The sequence below is a fragment of the Heliangelus exortis genome, chromosome 7 (assembly GCF_036169615.1).
Source record: "Heliangelus exortis chromosome 7, bHelExo1.hap1, whole genome shotgun sequence".
Taxonomy (NCBI): Eukaryota; Metazoa; Chordata; class Aves; order Apodiformes; family Trochilidae; genus Heliangelus; species Heliangelus exortis.
Window position 1 is genome coordinate 32,270,427 of NC_092428.1, and position 18,030 is coordinate 32,288,456.

Below are 18,030 nucleotides of genomic sequence, written 5' to 3' on the forward strand. Positions count from 1 at the left end.
GTGACAAACTTGGAAAAGGAGATGGAACTCAAGCTTAGGGTTCTGTGTCCTTGCCTGCCTGTCCCTGGGGGCTGTTCCATGAAAAACCCTTTGTACTCACCAGGCCAGAGCTGCAGAAAATGGAACAGCAGGTTTCTGAAGATGGCTAAAACCACTTCACCTGACTTAGTGTCAGGAAGCCTGGCAGGGGTGAGGGGTAGGAGAAAGCTGACTGGGACAAAGTCTCTGCTTCAGAGCTGTGACTGAGCAAGGCTGCTGAGATCAGTAACCAGGGCTCAGGTGCAGAGAACAGAGATTCCTGGTTAGAGAAGAGGCTGCTGCTCTGCCTGCTGCTGGCAGCTGCCTGATGGAAAAGGGGAAGTTCCAGCCAAGAACTCATTAATCACATCCCCTTTAGTTGCTGCCTTAATGCAAGAGAAGAGCACGTTCCCTGCCCTAGGCTTCACTTGAAGAGGAACAGCCTGGGAGGTCTGTCCCAAAGACAAATGTCTGAGTTGAGTGTAAACTCATCCCCCAGGACTGAAATAGGGGCCTAAATGGGCTTTTGCAGAAGAGGTTTTGCCAGCCTGAGTGCATTTCAGTGGCACTGCACAGCTCCCTGCTCACAGGCTGAGCTTTCTGCAGAGGACATGGCAGGGAGCAAGCAGAGTTCAGGAAGAGGGGTGGAGGGGTTGTATGGGCAAGAGAAAGCAGGAAAAAAAAAGGGAAACAGACAGAGAATGTCAATAATTGTGTAATTATTCTCTCCCTTGTCTCCTTGGGGCACGTTTACATGATCCTGCAACTATGTCCCATTACCTGAGGCATTCCAGTGTCCTACAGGATGCTCTGCTTCAGTAAAGAAGGATTCCTCCCTCTGTTCCATGTTATCTTCCAGCAAGCAGAGCACTTCTGAGATTGTTTCATCTCAGGAAATTGAGCTGCTTTATAAAGCAAAATGGTTTTCTTGCTGTGCCCACAAACTGCTGCTGAACCCACAAACACAACCTGGAATTCCTTCTGTTTATATTAACTGGGCTCAGAGCAACTCCTGTTCAGGCATGGAGCATCCTACCTAATTGGGAATTCAGGCCATAAACTCAGAATTAAGCTAACAGAAATGTACAGCAATGCTAACAACATGAATGACTTTCATGAGGATTATAATTGAGTATATTACAATTTAAATCTTCTATGAATTCCTGAGCATTAGCTGAAGGTAGCATTAGCTCTAAACAGGATTACTTTTTCTCTCTTTACAGATAAACAAAGCATAAGCCACATCCCAAACAGACAACACCATTATTAACAAAGACAAGGCAATTTATTTCTCTGTTATTAAATCTTCCTTCTTTACAGGAACAGAACCCAAAATCTGTCTTTTAAGACCTTCTACTGTGAAGACTTTTAGTGGCAATGCCTGACCTGCTGTAAGCTCCACACAGTGCAACTTGACTGCAAGAGTTGTTCTGTTCCATTGAGAATCTATAATCATCATTTTAACATAAATACTGGAAAAGCAGCACAGTGAACAAGGAAGCTTTACAACAGAAAATGCTAAATTGTAAGGATATTTTTCTTCTGTAAAAGATGCATGTGCAAAACTTTCTAGACAGAGAAATGAAACCCTTACCTTGTGTGCTAGGAGATACCTGAGGTGATTTGTTTCTTTCAGAATCTACTCTGCTGCAGATTAACCTCTCACAACTAGTTTTCAAAGAACATCCACACAGAATATTTACTCTGCATAAGTGAGAAAACAGGGAATAGCTGATGCTTGGAAACATCCTGGACTAATTCTGCACTCCTTAGCTACCTAGATGCAAACTTCTAACACCAGGTCCTCACAAGGGCAGCATTGCATAATCCTGAGAAATACTTTCTTGCAAGACAAGAGGTCAGAAAAAACCTTCTACAGCACCATCTTCACCTTCAAATGCAGGCTGTGCTCTTAGTTAGACAAACAGTCCTGTAGGTGAAGAGCTTTTTGGATCCCAGCAGCGAGGGCTTGGGGAGTGGGAGTCTCAGCAGTGCAGCTGCAGGGGATTCCTGCCCCTTCCAGGGCTTCAGCAGTTGTTGGGCCAATGGCAGCAAACTGGAAGGAGGTTGGTTGGAGTTACAATGGTGTTGTGTCAGCTCCCAGCTGCTCAGGTACAAACCCTTCCTCTTTGCTCACACTCTCAGCATGGCAGCTCCTATGGCTGCACATCCCAAACTCTACAAACCACTCCAGGGTGAAGATTTTCAGTATTAAAAGCCTCTCAGTTGAGCTGCTTAGAAAAGATGGTTATGTCTCTCACCACTAAACAGTTGAAGCTCTCAGCCCCACTAAACAGGAGAAGTGAGAGGAATTTATTATGCCTCAGACTGTATCTGCTGGTTCCAGCAGGAACTATTCACCCTCTCACATCACAGAAAGAAACTAAAGCCTGCAACCAGTGGAGAGTGGGTGTGCTGCTTGTGACAAAAAAATTCCAGGTGAAAACAGTTTCTCAGCTCTATAACATTTGTTGTAAACATTTTTTTTTCTCAGCCATATAACACCCAGACACTCAGCTATATAACATTTGTATCTGCTATAACCTGTCTTCTCAGAGACATAAACACATAAGAGAAAATGAATGTTTCTAATAGGTGTAAAAACTTTCCTCTCTCTCATTTGCCCACCCCAACCTTGCTCCCTGTTTTATTTCACCACTGTTAAAGAGCAGGTACCTTGATGTGGTCAATAAAATCCCCGGAGAGCTTCTGAATGTGCTGGAGGCAAAACTTGACACCAGATGGACTGAAGAACACAACACTCACTGGAATTCCCTGAGTAGAAGCAACCACAGATTACTCACTCCTCCAGCAGTGCACCAGTGAGCCCAGTGCTTTCACATAACCTCCCCCAGCTGTCCCTGTGGGCAGGAGGTGTTTTTAGAGACAAGGAGCAGCAGTTCAGCCAACAAAAAGCCTTTCCTGTGGTGCAGCAGGACATTTTACCACAGAATGCTGAAATCCAGGTATGACTACAACCAAATGCTTGGGTCACACAAGTGCTTGGTGATAAATGTCCAAGTGTTCTGAAGCTGGACCCATTTTCCTGTTTAGCAAGAAAACTCAGCAAGTTCTTTCCCTAAATCCACCCCCATCTACCTTAATTCTGCACATATTCTTCACTTCCCAGGACTCCTGGGGTTTACCCTCAGTTCTGCCTGCCCTGAGATGCTCTGGCAGAGATGAGGTGATGCTTCAAAGCTGCTTTCTCAGAACAAACCTGCCTGAAGAAAGCAGCAGCAACCTTCTGTAGCCAGAAGAAAACTCTTAGCATTCTGCCTGGATTGAAGGTCCTGGTCCCCTGAGCTGCAGCCCCAAAGCAGATGCCTCCTCCTTTAGCATGATTTTTTGTGTTAACAGCAAGATTACACTAATTCCACTCAAACTCCATCTGTTAGTTTTCAGCCAGCCTTAGCCCGTGGGAGCCATCAGCCTGGCACTTGAACGCAGGGCTGCTCATTGTCTCTGTGTGCTAAAGAGGTAACCACAATATCATCAGTTAAAAAACAACTACAAAGGGCCTGAGAAACATTTTTTAACAGCTTTACACAGAAACCAACATCTAATTGCAGCAAGCAAGGAGTTGCACAGAAAGAGTGCAGAAAGTTACATATTGACTCACTTTTATATCTGCTGTAAACTAAATAGCCCGGGATTAGAAATGCAGAACCCACCTGGAGCAATCTATCAGTCAGACTAACCATGCCATAACCTTTTAGGATCTCTTTAAAAAGAACTTTAAAATCAATATGTAATTTAACAGACATTAATGCAGAGTTTACAAAGAGGTGGAACGAGCTCAAGGAGGCCAAGTTCTGTGAGAAGGAAAGCCTGCATTTTAACTAAAATGATCAAGTAGGCTCCTAGAAGTGGAATATGCAGAAAACCAATCTTGAAAGGGTGAAAACAATTATTAGTAGCTTCAAATCTGTCACTATGCACTGACCCTTGCTTAGTGATATTTACTGATTAGTTTCAAAGAGAGAAAACCAACAATCCTAGCAAATATTTCTCAGTATCATAGAATCACTGAATGGTTTGGGTTGGAAAGGACCTTAAAGCTCATTGAGTTCCAACCCCCTGCATGAGCAGGGACACCTCCTACCAGCCCAGGTTTGCTCCAAGCCCCATCCAACTTGTCAACATCTCACTTGGAATGAGAACACTTGAAGTGAGATCATTAACACAGAGACCAGAGAGTGGGAGAACACTGAAGGGCACATTTTATACTACTGAGTTCTGGTTTGCAATATCCAGCAAAGATGCTCAGTGATCCATCCCTTACACTGACAAAAATTAATAATAAAACTGCTCATCAATATCCTTGCTAAATGCAGTTTATGACATGGTTTTATTTAAAGAGCAGCCTTGTGCAGCTCAAAAAGTGAAAGGTTTTGTTTTCTCCTGTGTGTTTCAGGGTTGTTTGCAATTGCAATAACAAATAACTGAGGGACTGATTCTCTAAAACTTTTGCTAAGGGATTTCCTTAGTAGTGAACAGGGAAATGAACCAAGAAGCCAATGCAAGATATTCTTGTATCACCACAAATATAATTTACAGAGAGAGAAAAAAAAAATGGTATACTCTGCCATGTATTATCACATAATTGAAAATTCTAATTATGAATATGGAAAATTCACCTGTTGTGAGAAGTAACTGCTTAAAGATTCTTGCAGGTCAGGGTGTTGGGTGGTTTCATAAATAGTAAGGCTTTCCAGAGGTATACCTGGAACAGAGTTGCATTCATTTCTATTATTTCTGTAAATCATTCTCAACATACTAATTGCACTTAAGTGTATTATTTCAGGCTGAAAAGATACAGACAACACTCTGTGAAGGATTTGTAGGTATTTCCAGAATTGCAAGATAGGAGGATCTTGGAGCACAGTGGCAGATCTTGCCCCATTTCTGTGAGGAGGTGATTTCCCACCTCACAGAGGAGAAGGCAAGTGAAGAACAAAGCAAAAAGCCTTGCCCAGGGCATGCTGCAGCTGAGTCCCAGAGCTGTGGGCAACAATTGAGCCTCACAGTTTTCCCTCACATCCTCTAACTTCTAGCCAACATAACAGCAGATTCAGTTTTTACTTATTCAGATTTGGTTCACAAGCTTTAGATACCCCTGTTCTCAGAACTGAGTCATGAAAATGAAGCTCCAAGGGAAGTCCAACCTTTTTCTCTAAGTACTGTAGGCAGCACTTCTCTTTTCAGGGCTCCACAAGGAAAAAGAAGAGCTGAGGAATCAGGTTTCTCTCCTGTAAACACAAACAAGAACTTCAATCAACTTACGTCTTCATTAAAGGGTAAACATGAGACTTTTAATACATTTTAAAGGTACCAAATGCTGAACAAAACAGTAAATGCTGCATCCTTCATCAGAGGCACAGCCCTAAGATAACTGAAAACATTTGCAGTGCAACTGCATCCACAATTCAGAGGACAGAGGCTGCTTTGCATGTAAATTAAAAATTATTCCATAACTATAATATGAATACATTGGCTAAAAAGATCTCACAAAAGATAAGCTGCATTTCTATTCCCCTTGCCATGCTACAAAGCTCAAGTACTGTGCAAGATCTCCCCTCCTCCTCAGAAACACAATCTTCCTCCATTTTGTATTTAAAATTTTAGTCCCATGCAGTATGTGGCAGATTGCTCTGTATGAGACAAAGAAGAAGACAGAAATCCTCTGCTCAAACTATCAGCCTATCCAAAAGTCTTATTTTCTTCCAAGGAAGAAATAATTTTCTTCCTTATTTTCTTTCCAAGGAAAAATTATTCCACTTCCAGGGTGGTTGTGGGTATCAACACTTGCTCTTGACCTTTAAAATGAAAGTGGCCTCCAACCTTTTTGTTTCCACTGGCAACACCCAAAACCCCCAGGAAACAGTGGAAGAACCTTTCTGATAAATGGCTGTCTAGAACTCCTGAGAGACTGCAATGTCCAGAAGTTTGGTATGTTTCTAATATCTTATCAGAGAAGTAAACAAAATCTGCTTAAAAAATACCAGGAGTAATAGTGTTCACATCACCATCTCTTGGGTTGCATCTTCTCCCAAGAGTCTGTAATAGTGTGAGAGATGTCTCAGGGGAAAAGCATGGGAAAAATCAAATGGAAAGACCCTAGGAGTCACCACAGATATTTTTGTCTGTCCTAATTGCACACTGAAGTATTACTGGAAGCCAGAGATATGTTTGTAATAAATTCCAGAAAGTGTCAACTTGGGACAGCACAGAATGTGAAAGAGATTTTTAAAGAATAAGATACAACCTAAATATTCCAGCTTGAGTCCCCCTGTACAACTCACATCAGTAAACTAAAGGCCACTGTGCTATCTGTACAGAAACACTAATCCTTCCTGACTTGTGTTTAAAAAGCACACAAAAATTCCTTAGTAGGCCTGAACACAAGCAGTGGCCCTAATGGTTTCCCTGCTTCTGTAACCAACACAAATTAAAACCAACTAAAAGATATTTGCCTTGAAAAGACAGTAAAGCTGGGTAGCCAGCTGAAGAGTAAATTCCTTTATTTGCCCAACCACATAGGTTGAAGGGGGTGCCAAAGCACAGAAGGTGCATAACAGAAGAAATACCATTGTTTCAGATTTTATTATTTTGACAATAAATTATAATGCTATTAAAAATTGAGAGGTATTCTTTTAACTTACTTCTCATTTTGTGCACAAACAAAGGTAAATACATACATAATAGGGAACATGATGTAATTTAATCTGTACTTCAGAGGTTTATAAACCACTTGATGAACTGAAAGTGCATAAACATGCACAATCCACTAAATCATGGAGCAGGATTGTAGGGATCAACACCAGGCAGGCTCCAAGGACTGGATTTCACTGTTTGTTATCAAAACTGAAAGGTATTCAAAGGCAATGGTTTTTTGGTTTGTTTTTTTTTTTTGCAAGGCCAATGGCAGCTTTGCAGCACCGTGTTAATTTAAACAGCCTCCTGTGTTCTGCTTGGAAACCACCCTGGGGATCCTCTGTGGGAAGGGCTGTAAAACACACAGATCCCTCCTTCCCTGTGGTGGTCACCAGAAACTGCTGCTGGCTCTGGATCCAACTTCTCCTCTGCTGCCACCAGACAGCGCTGTGCCAGCTCCTGGCTCCGGGAAGCAGCTCCCAAGGGAAGAGGAAGAGCCAGGATGATCCTCCACTGGATTAAGGAATAACCAAGAGGAGGCCACTGGCAGGAGCTGTGCCACTCACAAGTTCCCCACCCAAGGATTTCCCACCCCCCTGGTACTTACACCTGATCCTGGTTCTTTTCATGTTCATATAACAAAAGACAAGTATTTTTCTCACCTCCTTTCCCCCCCAAAAAACACCCCCAAGCCCTTCTGCAAACTGGGAAATATTAATTCATTACCAGAAGTAGATTTCCTAGCACTGAAAAGTGAGCTAAAATCTGTCCTTGTTTTAAAATATCTGTTGGAAGAGTAGGTGTGGGTTATTCTTCACCTATGGCATACTTGTGTTGAAAATTTCATTTTTAATTTTCAGAACTTTTTTATTTAATCTTCTTTTGGCAGCTATCATTATTCCCATTCAATATTTCATTTCACTAGAATCTTTTATTTGCCAGTGAAATACAGAGCACTTTGCTCATAAAAAACAACACTTGCCTGCTCCAATCCATTTTTCTTTTACCTACAAACCTCTGCTACCACACACACTGTGCTACTCATCACTCACTTCCATATCTAATGTTATGCCTAGCAGTCAAAAAATAACACAGCAGGGCTCTTGACATCATTTCCAGCACTGAAACACCCAGCACCTTGTTCAGAAAATTCCTAAAGTGTGGTCAGCAAGTAGGGCTCTGAAACCAGTACAGTAACTCATCCAACATCTAGAATCACTGCAACTGGTACTTGTGTCTCTGACCAGGGCAAGCCAAAGGCAGACTATTTACCTTGCCTGGCTGGAAAAAACCAGCTTTTCAGAGCCTTGATCCTTCTTTATTCCTTCAGTGGACACTGCAAGAACATCAACATGAAGGTTTCTGCTTTCCTTTTTACATTTTGAGCAGAAAGTACTTCAGGGAAGGATGAATCTTTTTATCAGACTGAAAGTTCCCCTCTAATTCAAGTATGAAGCTCCACTGCACAGCTCTGTTTTCTCTCCTGATGCACCCCAGGCTGAATAAAAATACAGAGAAGGCTCCTCCAGCTAACAGGAGACACTGCTGCTGAGACACTGAAACTTTGGTGTCATTTTCATCTGGTGCAGAGATTATTTTAGCAATGAGTTTAAGAGAGCACGGGGACTAAATCTGCATGGGACAGTAGGGACCAAAATTATTCTGGTGACTGTTCCTCCCAGCCCTGCTCTCCCTTGCTGCTGAAAAACTGATTCCTCTGAAACTCCATGATCATCCTGAGGAAAGGAGTTCCCCTCATCTGTAAACTAAAAATTCCCCAGCATCAACTGGTTTGAAGCAAGGAAAGTCAGGTCACCCAGAGCTCACAGCACACTTACAAAGTCCCTGTCATTTGAATCTTAGGATTAATCAGCAATTTCCAGTCTTTACAGCTCTGATCATTTACTTTAAAAATACTATGTCTTCTGGGTCATACAAAAATCTTAACTAACTACAGAGTCTAAGATTTCATGTAAATTAATATTTTGCACAGGTATTTAAAAGTATTTTTTTTTCTCTTTTAGACATATCACCCCCATTCCCAGCAGCTGAATGCTGGTTCTGCTTATAAGAGATACATGCAGGATGTGCTTCTCTGCTTCAGTGTACACTCCATTTTTATTCACAGGAAATTCTGAATCAGTGGAAGGTAAATAGATTTTAAGTACTTACTTGAGCAAATATATTGAGCTAATTTTTCAGCATTTCCAGACTTTTCTCCTTGTGGAGTAAGGCCAATTTCTTCCACTATGACCAAAAGCAGCAAAGAAAAACAATGAAATCAGTGAGAATGATTCAGATTTATTGCCCCAGAAACATGGGTTGGAGAGGGAGACACAAGCTGATCCAAGCTCACAACTACTTCTTTGAAAAGCATAAAAATAGAGCACTTGAAGTAGCCACAAAAATAATTACTATTTTAGTAAACTAAAATTTACTTTGCATTTCATTTTGCACATAAAGTACATATTGCATCAGATTAAACCCAATGTTAAGACAAATAAAGAAGCTGAGCCACTGAGGTCAAAGAGATTTAAATTGCTGACTTTGTATAATCTCAATCCTGTTTTAGCCCCCTTCATCCAATTTCATTTTCCAAGACCACATGCAAATCAAAACCAAAGGGGGATTATTTCTGTTTGGACCGAATTTTTTAAGTAGTTACCATCTCATTATAATAAAAGTAATGGAAAATAAAAAAAGTAGCTGAAATAAGGTGTGTAGTTCTGAAGTGCACACCATTAGCTCTTCTCAAAAGTATCCACTTACAAAACTTCCCCATATTTTTTTTTTTTAAAGCCCCCTGAACAGCAGCTATTATTCCAAAAATTGTACTGACAAGACAGATTTATCTAAGACTTCTTTTTTTGAGCCCCCATCTTACCTAGGGAAGCTGTAGCTTTTCCTACCACATATGCTGGTTTGGTATTCCATCTTTGTTTAAGAGATTTTGACCAGGCTGAAAAACATTAAATTAAATTTAAACATGTGGCAACATAACATGAATGCTAAATCCCTCTTTGGACTTCTGTTTAATCTACAAATTCTACAAAACAATAATAACTAATACTTCACTACACATTTCAGCAAATCTGGATGTACAAAATGAATTTTTTATGTATTTTTTTTTCTCCTTATGCAAACAGCAATCTACAGCATGTTTTTAAACATCTTGTTTGGGTAAACAATTCTTGGCTGCTTTCCTTAAGTAGCATTTTTAATGTGTACTTGCCCTGTGCCAGATAAAAAGCAACTTGCAATGTTCATTTTTTCTGGCACTAAGAACATAAAAAAGCATCAAAACTCATAGGGAAAAGCAGCAGGTAGGATAAAGGGAGATTTAGATACTGTTTTAAAACTGAAGGCTTAGGCAAAAACCAAATATAATCTCCTCTGACAACAAATAAAGGGTAAAAACCTGTATCCATGCACTGCAGAACTCTAAAACACAACTCTTTGTAATAAAAGAGAAATACAGAAACTCATTATATTTTAAAGATACACCCAAAACAAGATATCATCTCAGAAATGAAAAGTACCAGAGACCAAAATAAAATTACCAGGAAATGGTTTTCCTTTTTCAGGCAGTAAAGTTGTTACAGATTATACATCTTGGATCTAATGGGGTTTTCCCTGCCCGTGGCAGAGGGGTTGGAACCAGAGGATCTTAGAGGTTCCTACCAACCCTGAAAATTCTGTGATTCTGTGATCCAGCTACCTGATCCCTTTATGCCTGAAATACTGATGTGTCCACAATAAATCTGCTGAAGTCTTTTATTGACTTGTCTTAAGCTAGTGCAGCACAGGACACCAAGTTTCTTTCTAGTATTCTTAGGAAAAAAACCCAAAACAAACAAACCCAAACAGAAACAGAAACTAAAGCAGTAAGAATAAGTAAAATTAAAAAAAAAAAAATCAGAGGAAATTATTCTAAAGAAGGAAAAGGAGAAGTATTACCTTTGAAAGGAACCCAAACAGGAACTAAAGACTCATTTTATTGATTAAAACACCGACTTTGGCAATTTGCAAAATTCCCAATCAAGACTAGGGATGAGCTCTAGATAAGAGATTTAAAAAATCCTAAAATAGAGCTTCCTACTACTGAAAATGCTAGAATAAGCTGACACTGCATTTTCTGCTTACTCAAGAGTATAACCTTACTCACTGATCAGTATGATTGCAGCCTCAGTAAGGAGCAGATTCAGCAATGACACAATTTAAGTGCACATGGGAGTTACCACTTAGCATAAGAATTCAGAAGAGTTCACAAGGATTTTCTAGATCATTGGTATGGTAATTTCTATTTTGTGCTCTACAGGGTCCTAACTCATAACTAATCTCTTGGCTTTTAAGTATCACCATTTCTTTCTGGCTTTTTAGCTAATGCATAATTCACTTGGGACTTTTTATAGCCAAGAAAGAAAAATCTTTTTTTCTGGAAGGCTCACTACCAAGTCCACAGAAGCAGCAGCCAGTTTCTACTAAATGCATCTGTCTCCAAGGGAGGAAAATAACCATAACCATAACCAGGGACTGCAGCAAAATGTTCCTCATGCCTCAGTTTTTCTGACAACTCTTATTTAACAAGGATAACCACAACTGAAAAACTCAAAGTAATTCATAACTTGCACCAAAAGCTCTTTCCTTCATTTTCTAACATTGTAAATGCAGAAAACCCAACCCTCAGTCCCTCACAAGCTCAGTTTAGACCTTCATGATGTCAAAAGAGCTGAGAGACAACCTTTTTAAGACACACTCCAATTGCCTACTGGTGGATGAAGTAAGGTGACAAACTTCACAAAATACTGAAAAAGAAAGACTAAGAAAGACTATATAAAAACTCACCTTCATTTTTAGTATTCTCCTTTAAACATAGCTTGATGGCTTCCAGTGCTCTTGGACTGGTAAAAACTAGGCCTCCATAACATTCTGGATTAGACAGCTACTTATAAAGAGCAAGCAAATAAAAGAAAATAATAAATAAATAAATACATAAATACATTCATAAATATTTTTTTATAATTTTATGAGGAACAAAACAGCTTCAATACAGGTCTGAAACTGAAAAGGGCAACTATTTCACTACTATCAGCAGCCAAAGTATTCATAAGGGATATACAACAAATCTCAAATTCAGAACAAAACTTGCACAGATTCTACTAATTCTGAGAATCTTTAGGAAATAGCAAGGACTCCTGTCACTGAAATAAGCTGGAAGAACAGGCAAATGACATAGGAGGTACTTAAAAATTACTTCCAAGAACTGTTATTGCAGGTAGTAACAGAGAGGGTGCTACCCAGCCAGCTGCTTGCCTCCTCAAGAGACAGATAAGGAAAAGGCTCTCAAAGACCAGTACAATAAAAAGTGTTCTTGGATCACTTGTAAATGCAGATCAGGATACATTTAAATGTCTGACAATGTTCAGTGATGCTGAAGATTGTCAGGAAAGGAAAATCTTGGAAAATCTTTCCAAATTTCAAGAAAATACATGTATTGAAGAAAGAGTAGAATGATGACACCAATTGTGCAGTTTTATTGGATGCAAACAGAGGATGCAGCACACAATTTTAATACAGTTCAAGGGTGGACTTCAAGTAAAGTTGTCACTGCAGTTTTCTGATTTTTTTTGTTGTGAGAAAATGCCAGAATCCCTGTGACTACCTGCAGCCCACTGATCTAATTGTGAATTCTAGCTGACCAACATATTTGTTTAACAAGCATGAACACCAACTTGATTTGTATGAGATACTGGTTTGTGTTGTAAACAAAATTGTGTTTGTGCAAACAATAAAAGTGGAAGAGCAAAGGGCAGCAGTCTTATTAAATCAAGGTAGGACACAGCACCTTGGCAACCAGGGACTAAATTCTGTTGAAATATAAGACAACTGAAACAATGGGAAATATACCTTTTCAAATAAGCTTTCAAGAGATACGAATCCAAATGACAAAACTGGAATCAGAGTTGCTTCAAATCCATATAATCCCAATTCCTATATATAAAAAAAGGTTTACAGCTCTTGAAATAAGATTTCAAACAGGTTTTTTTTTTCTTTTTCAAAGAATTAACTAAGTAAACACTAATGTATCTTTCAACTACAGTAAGATACGATGCCATCTTATTTGCTTTTCCTAGGGAATCCAGTTTGGGTTTGTTAGTTAATTGGGATTACAACATATTCCTAAACAGCTGTGGAACCCAGGGCTCTTACATAGCTACTGAATAGTTACAGCACACACTGCCACATAACCCTCAAGTCCCCCAGTGACAAAGGATCCTGCAAACATTCTTGCACATCTGTATAAAACTTTGAAGTCAACAGAACTGCTCTTAGGAGTAAGACCTACTCACACGACTAAAGGCAATGGCAGAAAGGGCCAGAACAAGCAACCTCTTTTTCACATTACATTCCCAGTAAGACAACCACCATTTTTTGTAATAATAATTCTATCCACATGAACATAATCAGTACTAATTAATCAAAATGCAGTTGTTTTAATTTCAGTACTTTGGTGGGAGCTTTAACAGTGAATTCAGTAGGAATGACTAATTTATTTTTTTCAGTAACAGCAAATTTTCCAGCAGGCGTTTTTCTCAGCAACATTTCAGACATGTCCTCCTAATTTTGATTAAACACCTTTTTCACTTTCAACAGCCACAGTCATCTGTCTTGCTGGATGTATTATTTAACAGTGAAGTGACAAAACTCCTTACTTTATAAAAAGTTTACTCACTTTAATATACGGATCCGGCCCCGAATCTTTGTCTTTGGGATCCTTCAGCAACAGAACCTTCATTGTTCAACAAATAACTGCAAAAGAACTCTGAAATGCAATAAAGGAATTTATCTAAATTAGATCTAGAAGACTTGCTGCTGCACAGTGACTCTAATGAAACTTCAAAGAAGCTGTGCTGCTACCAGCTGCACTGCTCTCTGTACAATGAGTAAGCAGAAAATGTACATTCTCTGAGCATGAACACCCACCCTGATAAGAACAACAAAAAACATGCTGTGTCTAGATAATACTGCTTGAGAGAGGGAGAAACTGCAAGGGAAGTCATCAAGAAGACATTTTAAAAGAGTATTTTATAGTAACAACCTCTACAATGCAGTCACGTTCAGCAATAAACTTCTATCTGTAAAAACTTACTGTAATTTATTCATTTCCACCCCATGCTTATCATAATGAATATGTAAATGTTTATGTTTATGTTGCAAGTGATTTAATTTGGGTGATTTGGGGTCTCACCCTTTCCACAAGGCAAAATATATTCAGGCCAGTCTTTCACTTAAAAAAAAAAAAATAAAGGCAAATGTATCAGCATCTACATACACCCATATATGCACCTCAACATAATATATGTAATATTTATATGCTTTCTTTGTTATATCTACAGTAAAGAAGGCAAGACTGAGAAAATATATTATGCCATTAAAATTAAGGATGATGGTTCTCAGTTTCTTAGAAGCTGACTTTGGTGCTGAATTCAAAGCCTGTTACAACATGTAAGCAAATATACCAAGCATCAAAGTAAACAAAATGTAATAATGCAGTCACAAACCCAGTCTCTAACCACACATTTACCTTAATTACCCCTGTTGCCTTACTGATAGATTACACACTTGCAAATTCACTTTTAAATGAGTAATTATGAGCATGCAGATGTAAAGAACATCTTAAATTTTATGCATTCTCGTGACATGCATTGAAAACCTCATGATTCATCACAGGCAAAAAAAACCCCAAAAACACCTGTTCAGACAAAAATGAAAAGTTAAAAGGCAGGTTTGTCAAAGAGTGAACAAAACATGATCTGGTACAAGTATCCAGAGCTCAGTGTCAGGCATTGCCCTACAGCCAGGAACACTGCAAAATGCAGGTGGGTGAAAAAGGCACCCAAAGCACCACCCGTGGGAACTCTGAGTCCAACCATGATACTGCATCCATTTTGTAAATTTTAAACTTCATTGGTTTTAGGCCAGGTTTTAAAACGTGGTGTCTTTAGTTGAGGTGTTTGATTCTGAACATCTTTCCCTTTCTCCTTCCCAGAAGACTTCCAGTACTCAGAGCTGGCACGAGGGAACTGCTTTGCAGTTCTGAAATGCCACAGCCAGAGAAGTGACAGGAATGACCCAAAAATCCACAGAAACAAAGGGATTTTGTTGAGGGCAGCACCCTCTCACTCTGGCTGATTCCAAACAGAGTAAATGCCAAGGGAGATCCCTCCCCTGGCTTCAAAGAGTTAAAACTTCCCAATACTTGTGAATATCCCAGTGCCAGTAGCTCACAGGAGGTAGGGCTAAGTGGCATTTCCCAGTCACTTTGATACTGGAACAGCTTACAATTTTACAAATTCTTGTAAAAATACAGTGGACACCCAGTTCTGTGTACTACAGGTTGTTGTTCTGATACTGAAGTTACTAGCAGTCTTTACCATAACTCAACCTTAAGTGCTTATTCTCTAAGTAAGATAGACTTACATTTCCACTGGCAATCTTTTAGTCTGATAGCACCAATAAATACAATTTGAGTTCAAACCTACCACACCCTCCTATTTCCAAAAATCTATCATGTTTAATAACATTAGGAAGCCCTCCAAAGAGATATGCAAGGAAGTCTTTTCACTCTGTATAATACAAGAGAATATTACTCTCTGGAAAGAGCAATTTCCAGCAGTGCTATGATGAAAACACCCATGTGATGCCATGACCCCACAGAATAATTACAAAGCCATCAAATATCATGAACTCCATGCCAGCTGCAACTATACAGATGTCACCCCTACAAAGAAGGCAAAGAAAGCTGTATTTTGGGCTCAGCCATCTGGCTCACCTGTAAAAAGGTCAAGACTGCAGGCTTCTTGATAAACACTCTTGTTGCACCAAACAGCACTAAGAGAAAGCACAAAAATAAGACATGCAGCATCTCCAGGGATTTTGGATGAGAACAACAAGATATAAAGATGTACTTTTAGGTTCCCTATATATTTTATCTATCAATTATGTGAGGTAGCACAAATTTCTAAAAAAGTTTGCATCTAGGACAAGGAACAGACTTCACAGAGTCCAGCAGTGCTCTATACCTGGAAAAGAGAATGTATATAAATGACCATAATGAGTTTTCCACTGTCAAGTCCTTGTTTCTAGGATGATGCCTGCCACCCACTGTTGTCTCACTAAACTGTTTGTTTGCCTGAGCACCAATAAAAATCCTCCAAAGATTGTTCCTCAAATGTTAAAAAAAAAAAAAAAATAGCATTTAAACCCTATTAGGCCTGCAAAGAACTAATAAGTGAACAACAGATTTTCTGTCTTGAGCACACAGACAGAAAGCTGGAGAAAACCTTTTATTAGTCTGTTTGGGGACCATCCAATTAGTTCTAGTAACAACCTGCAAGAGCTACTGGAGTGTTGGAAGCATTAAATCAGGACTGAAGGCTACAATCAACTTGGTGCTATTTCTCTGAGCCCACTTAATTTGGAAGAAGGGTAATTTTAGGTCACATTGTATATTCTGAGTATTATGCTTACAGACATAATTGAAATGCTTCCCATTCACAGCCTCTCACAGTAAAATTCAACATCTCTGTGCCTTCAATTAAAATATAAAGCTGATTACAATGTGCATCCCTGATAATAGCACAGTAAAAATGAGCAATACTCTTCCACATTAAATAAAAAACCTTTGCAGATTTTTTTTTTATATAAAACATTGTACAGAAAGAACATCTCTGTGGGTCACTCAACTTTCTGTTCAAAAGCTGTCCTCAAACTAATTGTGACCTACCTTTAATACAGAGGACAGCTTGTAAAAAGAAATAAATGGGTCCTTTTGTTTCTTGCTGCTATTGACTCCAAGAGCTGCAAAATGTATTGAACTTTTCTAGTAACTATTCTGATTATAAGCAACTGTATCAGTCACATAATGAGGTTTGACTGTCAATAGCAGAGGGAATTGTCTGGTCCATCACAAACGTAAATGGAGATGAATTCTACTTAGATTTGATTTTTAAAAAAACCTCTTGAAGTCCCTGGGCTAGGTTTTTTTATGCAATGCATTTGTTAGCAATATTCTTTTAGTATGATTAGATGGGCTTAAAAACCAGAGAAGAAATAGGTTTACCCATAGGGCTGCCATGAAGTTCAGAAATCTACCAAATTCACAGGTTTGATGCTTAGAAGGGACATGCAAATTTTAACCTGTCTGGATTGTGCTTATAAAGATGAAATTACATCCCAGGGCCTGTGGTTTTTATTCCTTGTAGCTGGCAATACCAAAACCCCAATCTTCTCCAAATGACCCCATTAACACCCACCTTTATTTATTACCTAGACATAAAGACATTTATGGAGCATGGGCTGCATGAATGTCAGACGTTAATGTCCACTTCAACACTTTTTATGCTGAGGATTTTCCAACACATTTTCCCGATGGATTTTTTTGTTTTGTTTTTTTAACAAAACACATTCACATTGTGCTTACTGCACTCTAACTCACTGCCTTTCCTATTCATTTGTCTGTCATTATCTGTAACTAGTCTGGGAATTAATTTTTGAAGTAAACAGCAATGATCTGAGTAACTTGTTTATATATATATATATATATATTTTTTTTTTATTTTATTTTAATTTGGCTTTCAGTAATTTGACTCAGCTCACAGATGCTCAGCACAGGCTTTTGGGCCCCAGAATTGTGTTTCAAGCCTCCATTTATTTTTTTTTTTTTCCTTTACAACAGTGTGACCGAGAGGTTCCTGAGAAGCAGGCGAGGGACGGAGCGGTGACTGTGGAGGAAAAGCGAGGACATTTATTGCTGAGGAGAATTCCTTCACCTCCCCGATGCCTCAGCAAAGCAACAGAATTCCCACCCACCTACAATGCCAAACACCGTTCCGAACTGTATTTCGGAATTTATGGATAATTTCCAGAACACTCTCTTTCAAAGCAGGTGACCCCAGCAGCACAAAGAGGGAATCCCGGGGGCGTTTTCTGGGGGGAGAGACCCGGGCCGTGAGGTGATTCCCCCGCCCGCTCCTCCACACCTCCCGGGCGCTTTCCCGGGGTCTCTGCCCCTCTGGCAATGTCACACAACCTCTCCCTCCGATTCACCTCAATCTGTCACGACATGTCACGACATCCCCCGACGACTCCCTCCTGCGCTACCTTCGCCGGGCGGCGGTGCCCACCCGCTTCACGGCCGCGCCGGGACCACCGTCACCCCTGGACCTTGCTGAGGGAGGGACCCCGGTCCGGCAAGGTCCGGTAGGGTCCGGCGGGTTCCGGCGGGGTGCAACCGGGCCAGGCTCGCCCAAGCCACCCTCAGCCCAGGGCTGGTACCGCGCCTGCCCGACACCG

At 39.9% G+C, this 18,030-nt stretch overlaps 1 protein-coding gene across 3 annotated transcripts in view; it reads right to left on the reverse strand.

Moving 5' to 3' along the window:
* The window catches only part of UROS (uroporphyrinogen III synthase), a 37,941-nt gene extending 19,927 nt beyond the window's left edge, over positions 1-18,014 (reverse strand). The window contains exons 1-11 of one of the 3 annotated variants that reach the window (XM_071749666.1): positions 17,785-17,964; positions 15,509-15,567; positions 13,409-13,498; positions 12,583-12,666; positions 11,521-11,617; positions 9,560-9,634; positions 8,848-8,922; positions 5,187-5,270; positions 4,659-4,744; positions 2,695-2,793; positions 1,282-2,074 (exon numbers count right to left, since the gene is read on the reverse strand). In XM_071749666.1, the coding sequence (XP_071605767.1) occupies positions 1,931-2,074; positions 2,695-2,793; positions 4,659-4,744; positions 5,187-5,270; positions 8,848-8,922; positions 9,560-9,634; positions 11,521-11,617; positions 12,583-12,666; positions 13,409-13,471 (807 nt within the window). In that variant the 5' untranslated portion in view covers positions 13,472-13,498; positions 15,509-15,567; positions 17,785-17,964 and the 3' untranslated portion in view covers positions 1,282-1,930. Of the gene's footprint in view, positions 1-1,281; positions 2,075-2,694; positions 2,794-4,658; positions 4,745-5,186; positions 5,271-8,847; positions 8,923-9,559; positions 9,635-11,520; positions 11,618-12,582; positions 12,667-13,408; positions 13,499-15,508; positions 15,568-17,784 lie in introns of those variants that run through there. The other 2 variants (XM_071749668.1, XM_071749667.1) reach the window with 2 other exon arrangements.
* Between the last annotated feature and the right edge of the window lie 16 nt (positions 18,015-18,030).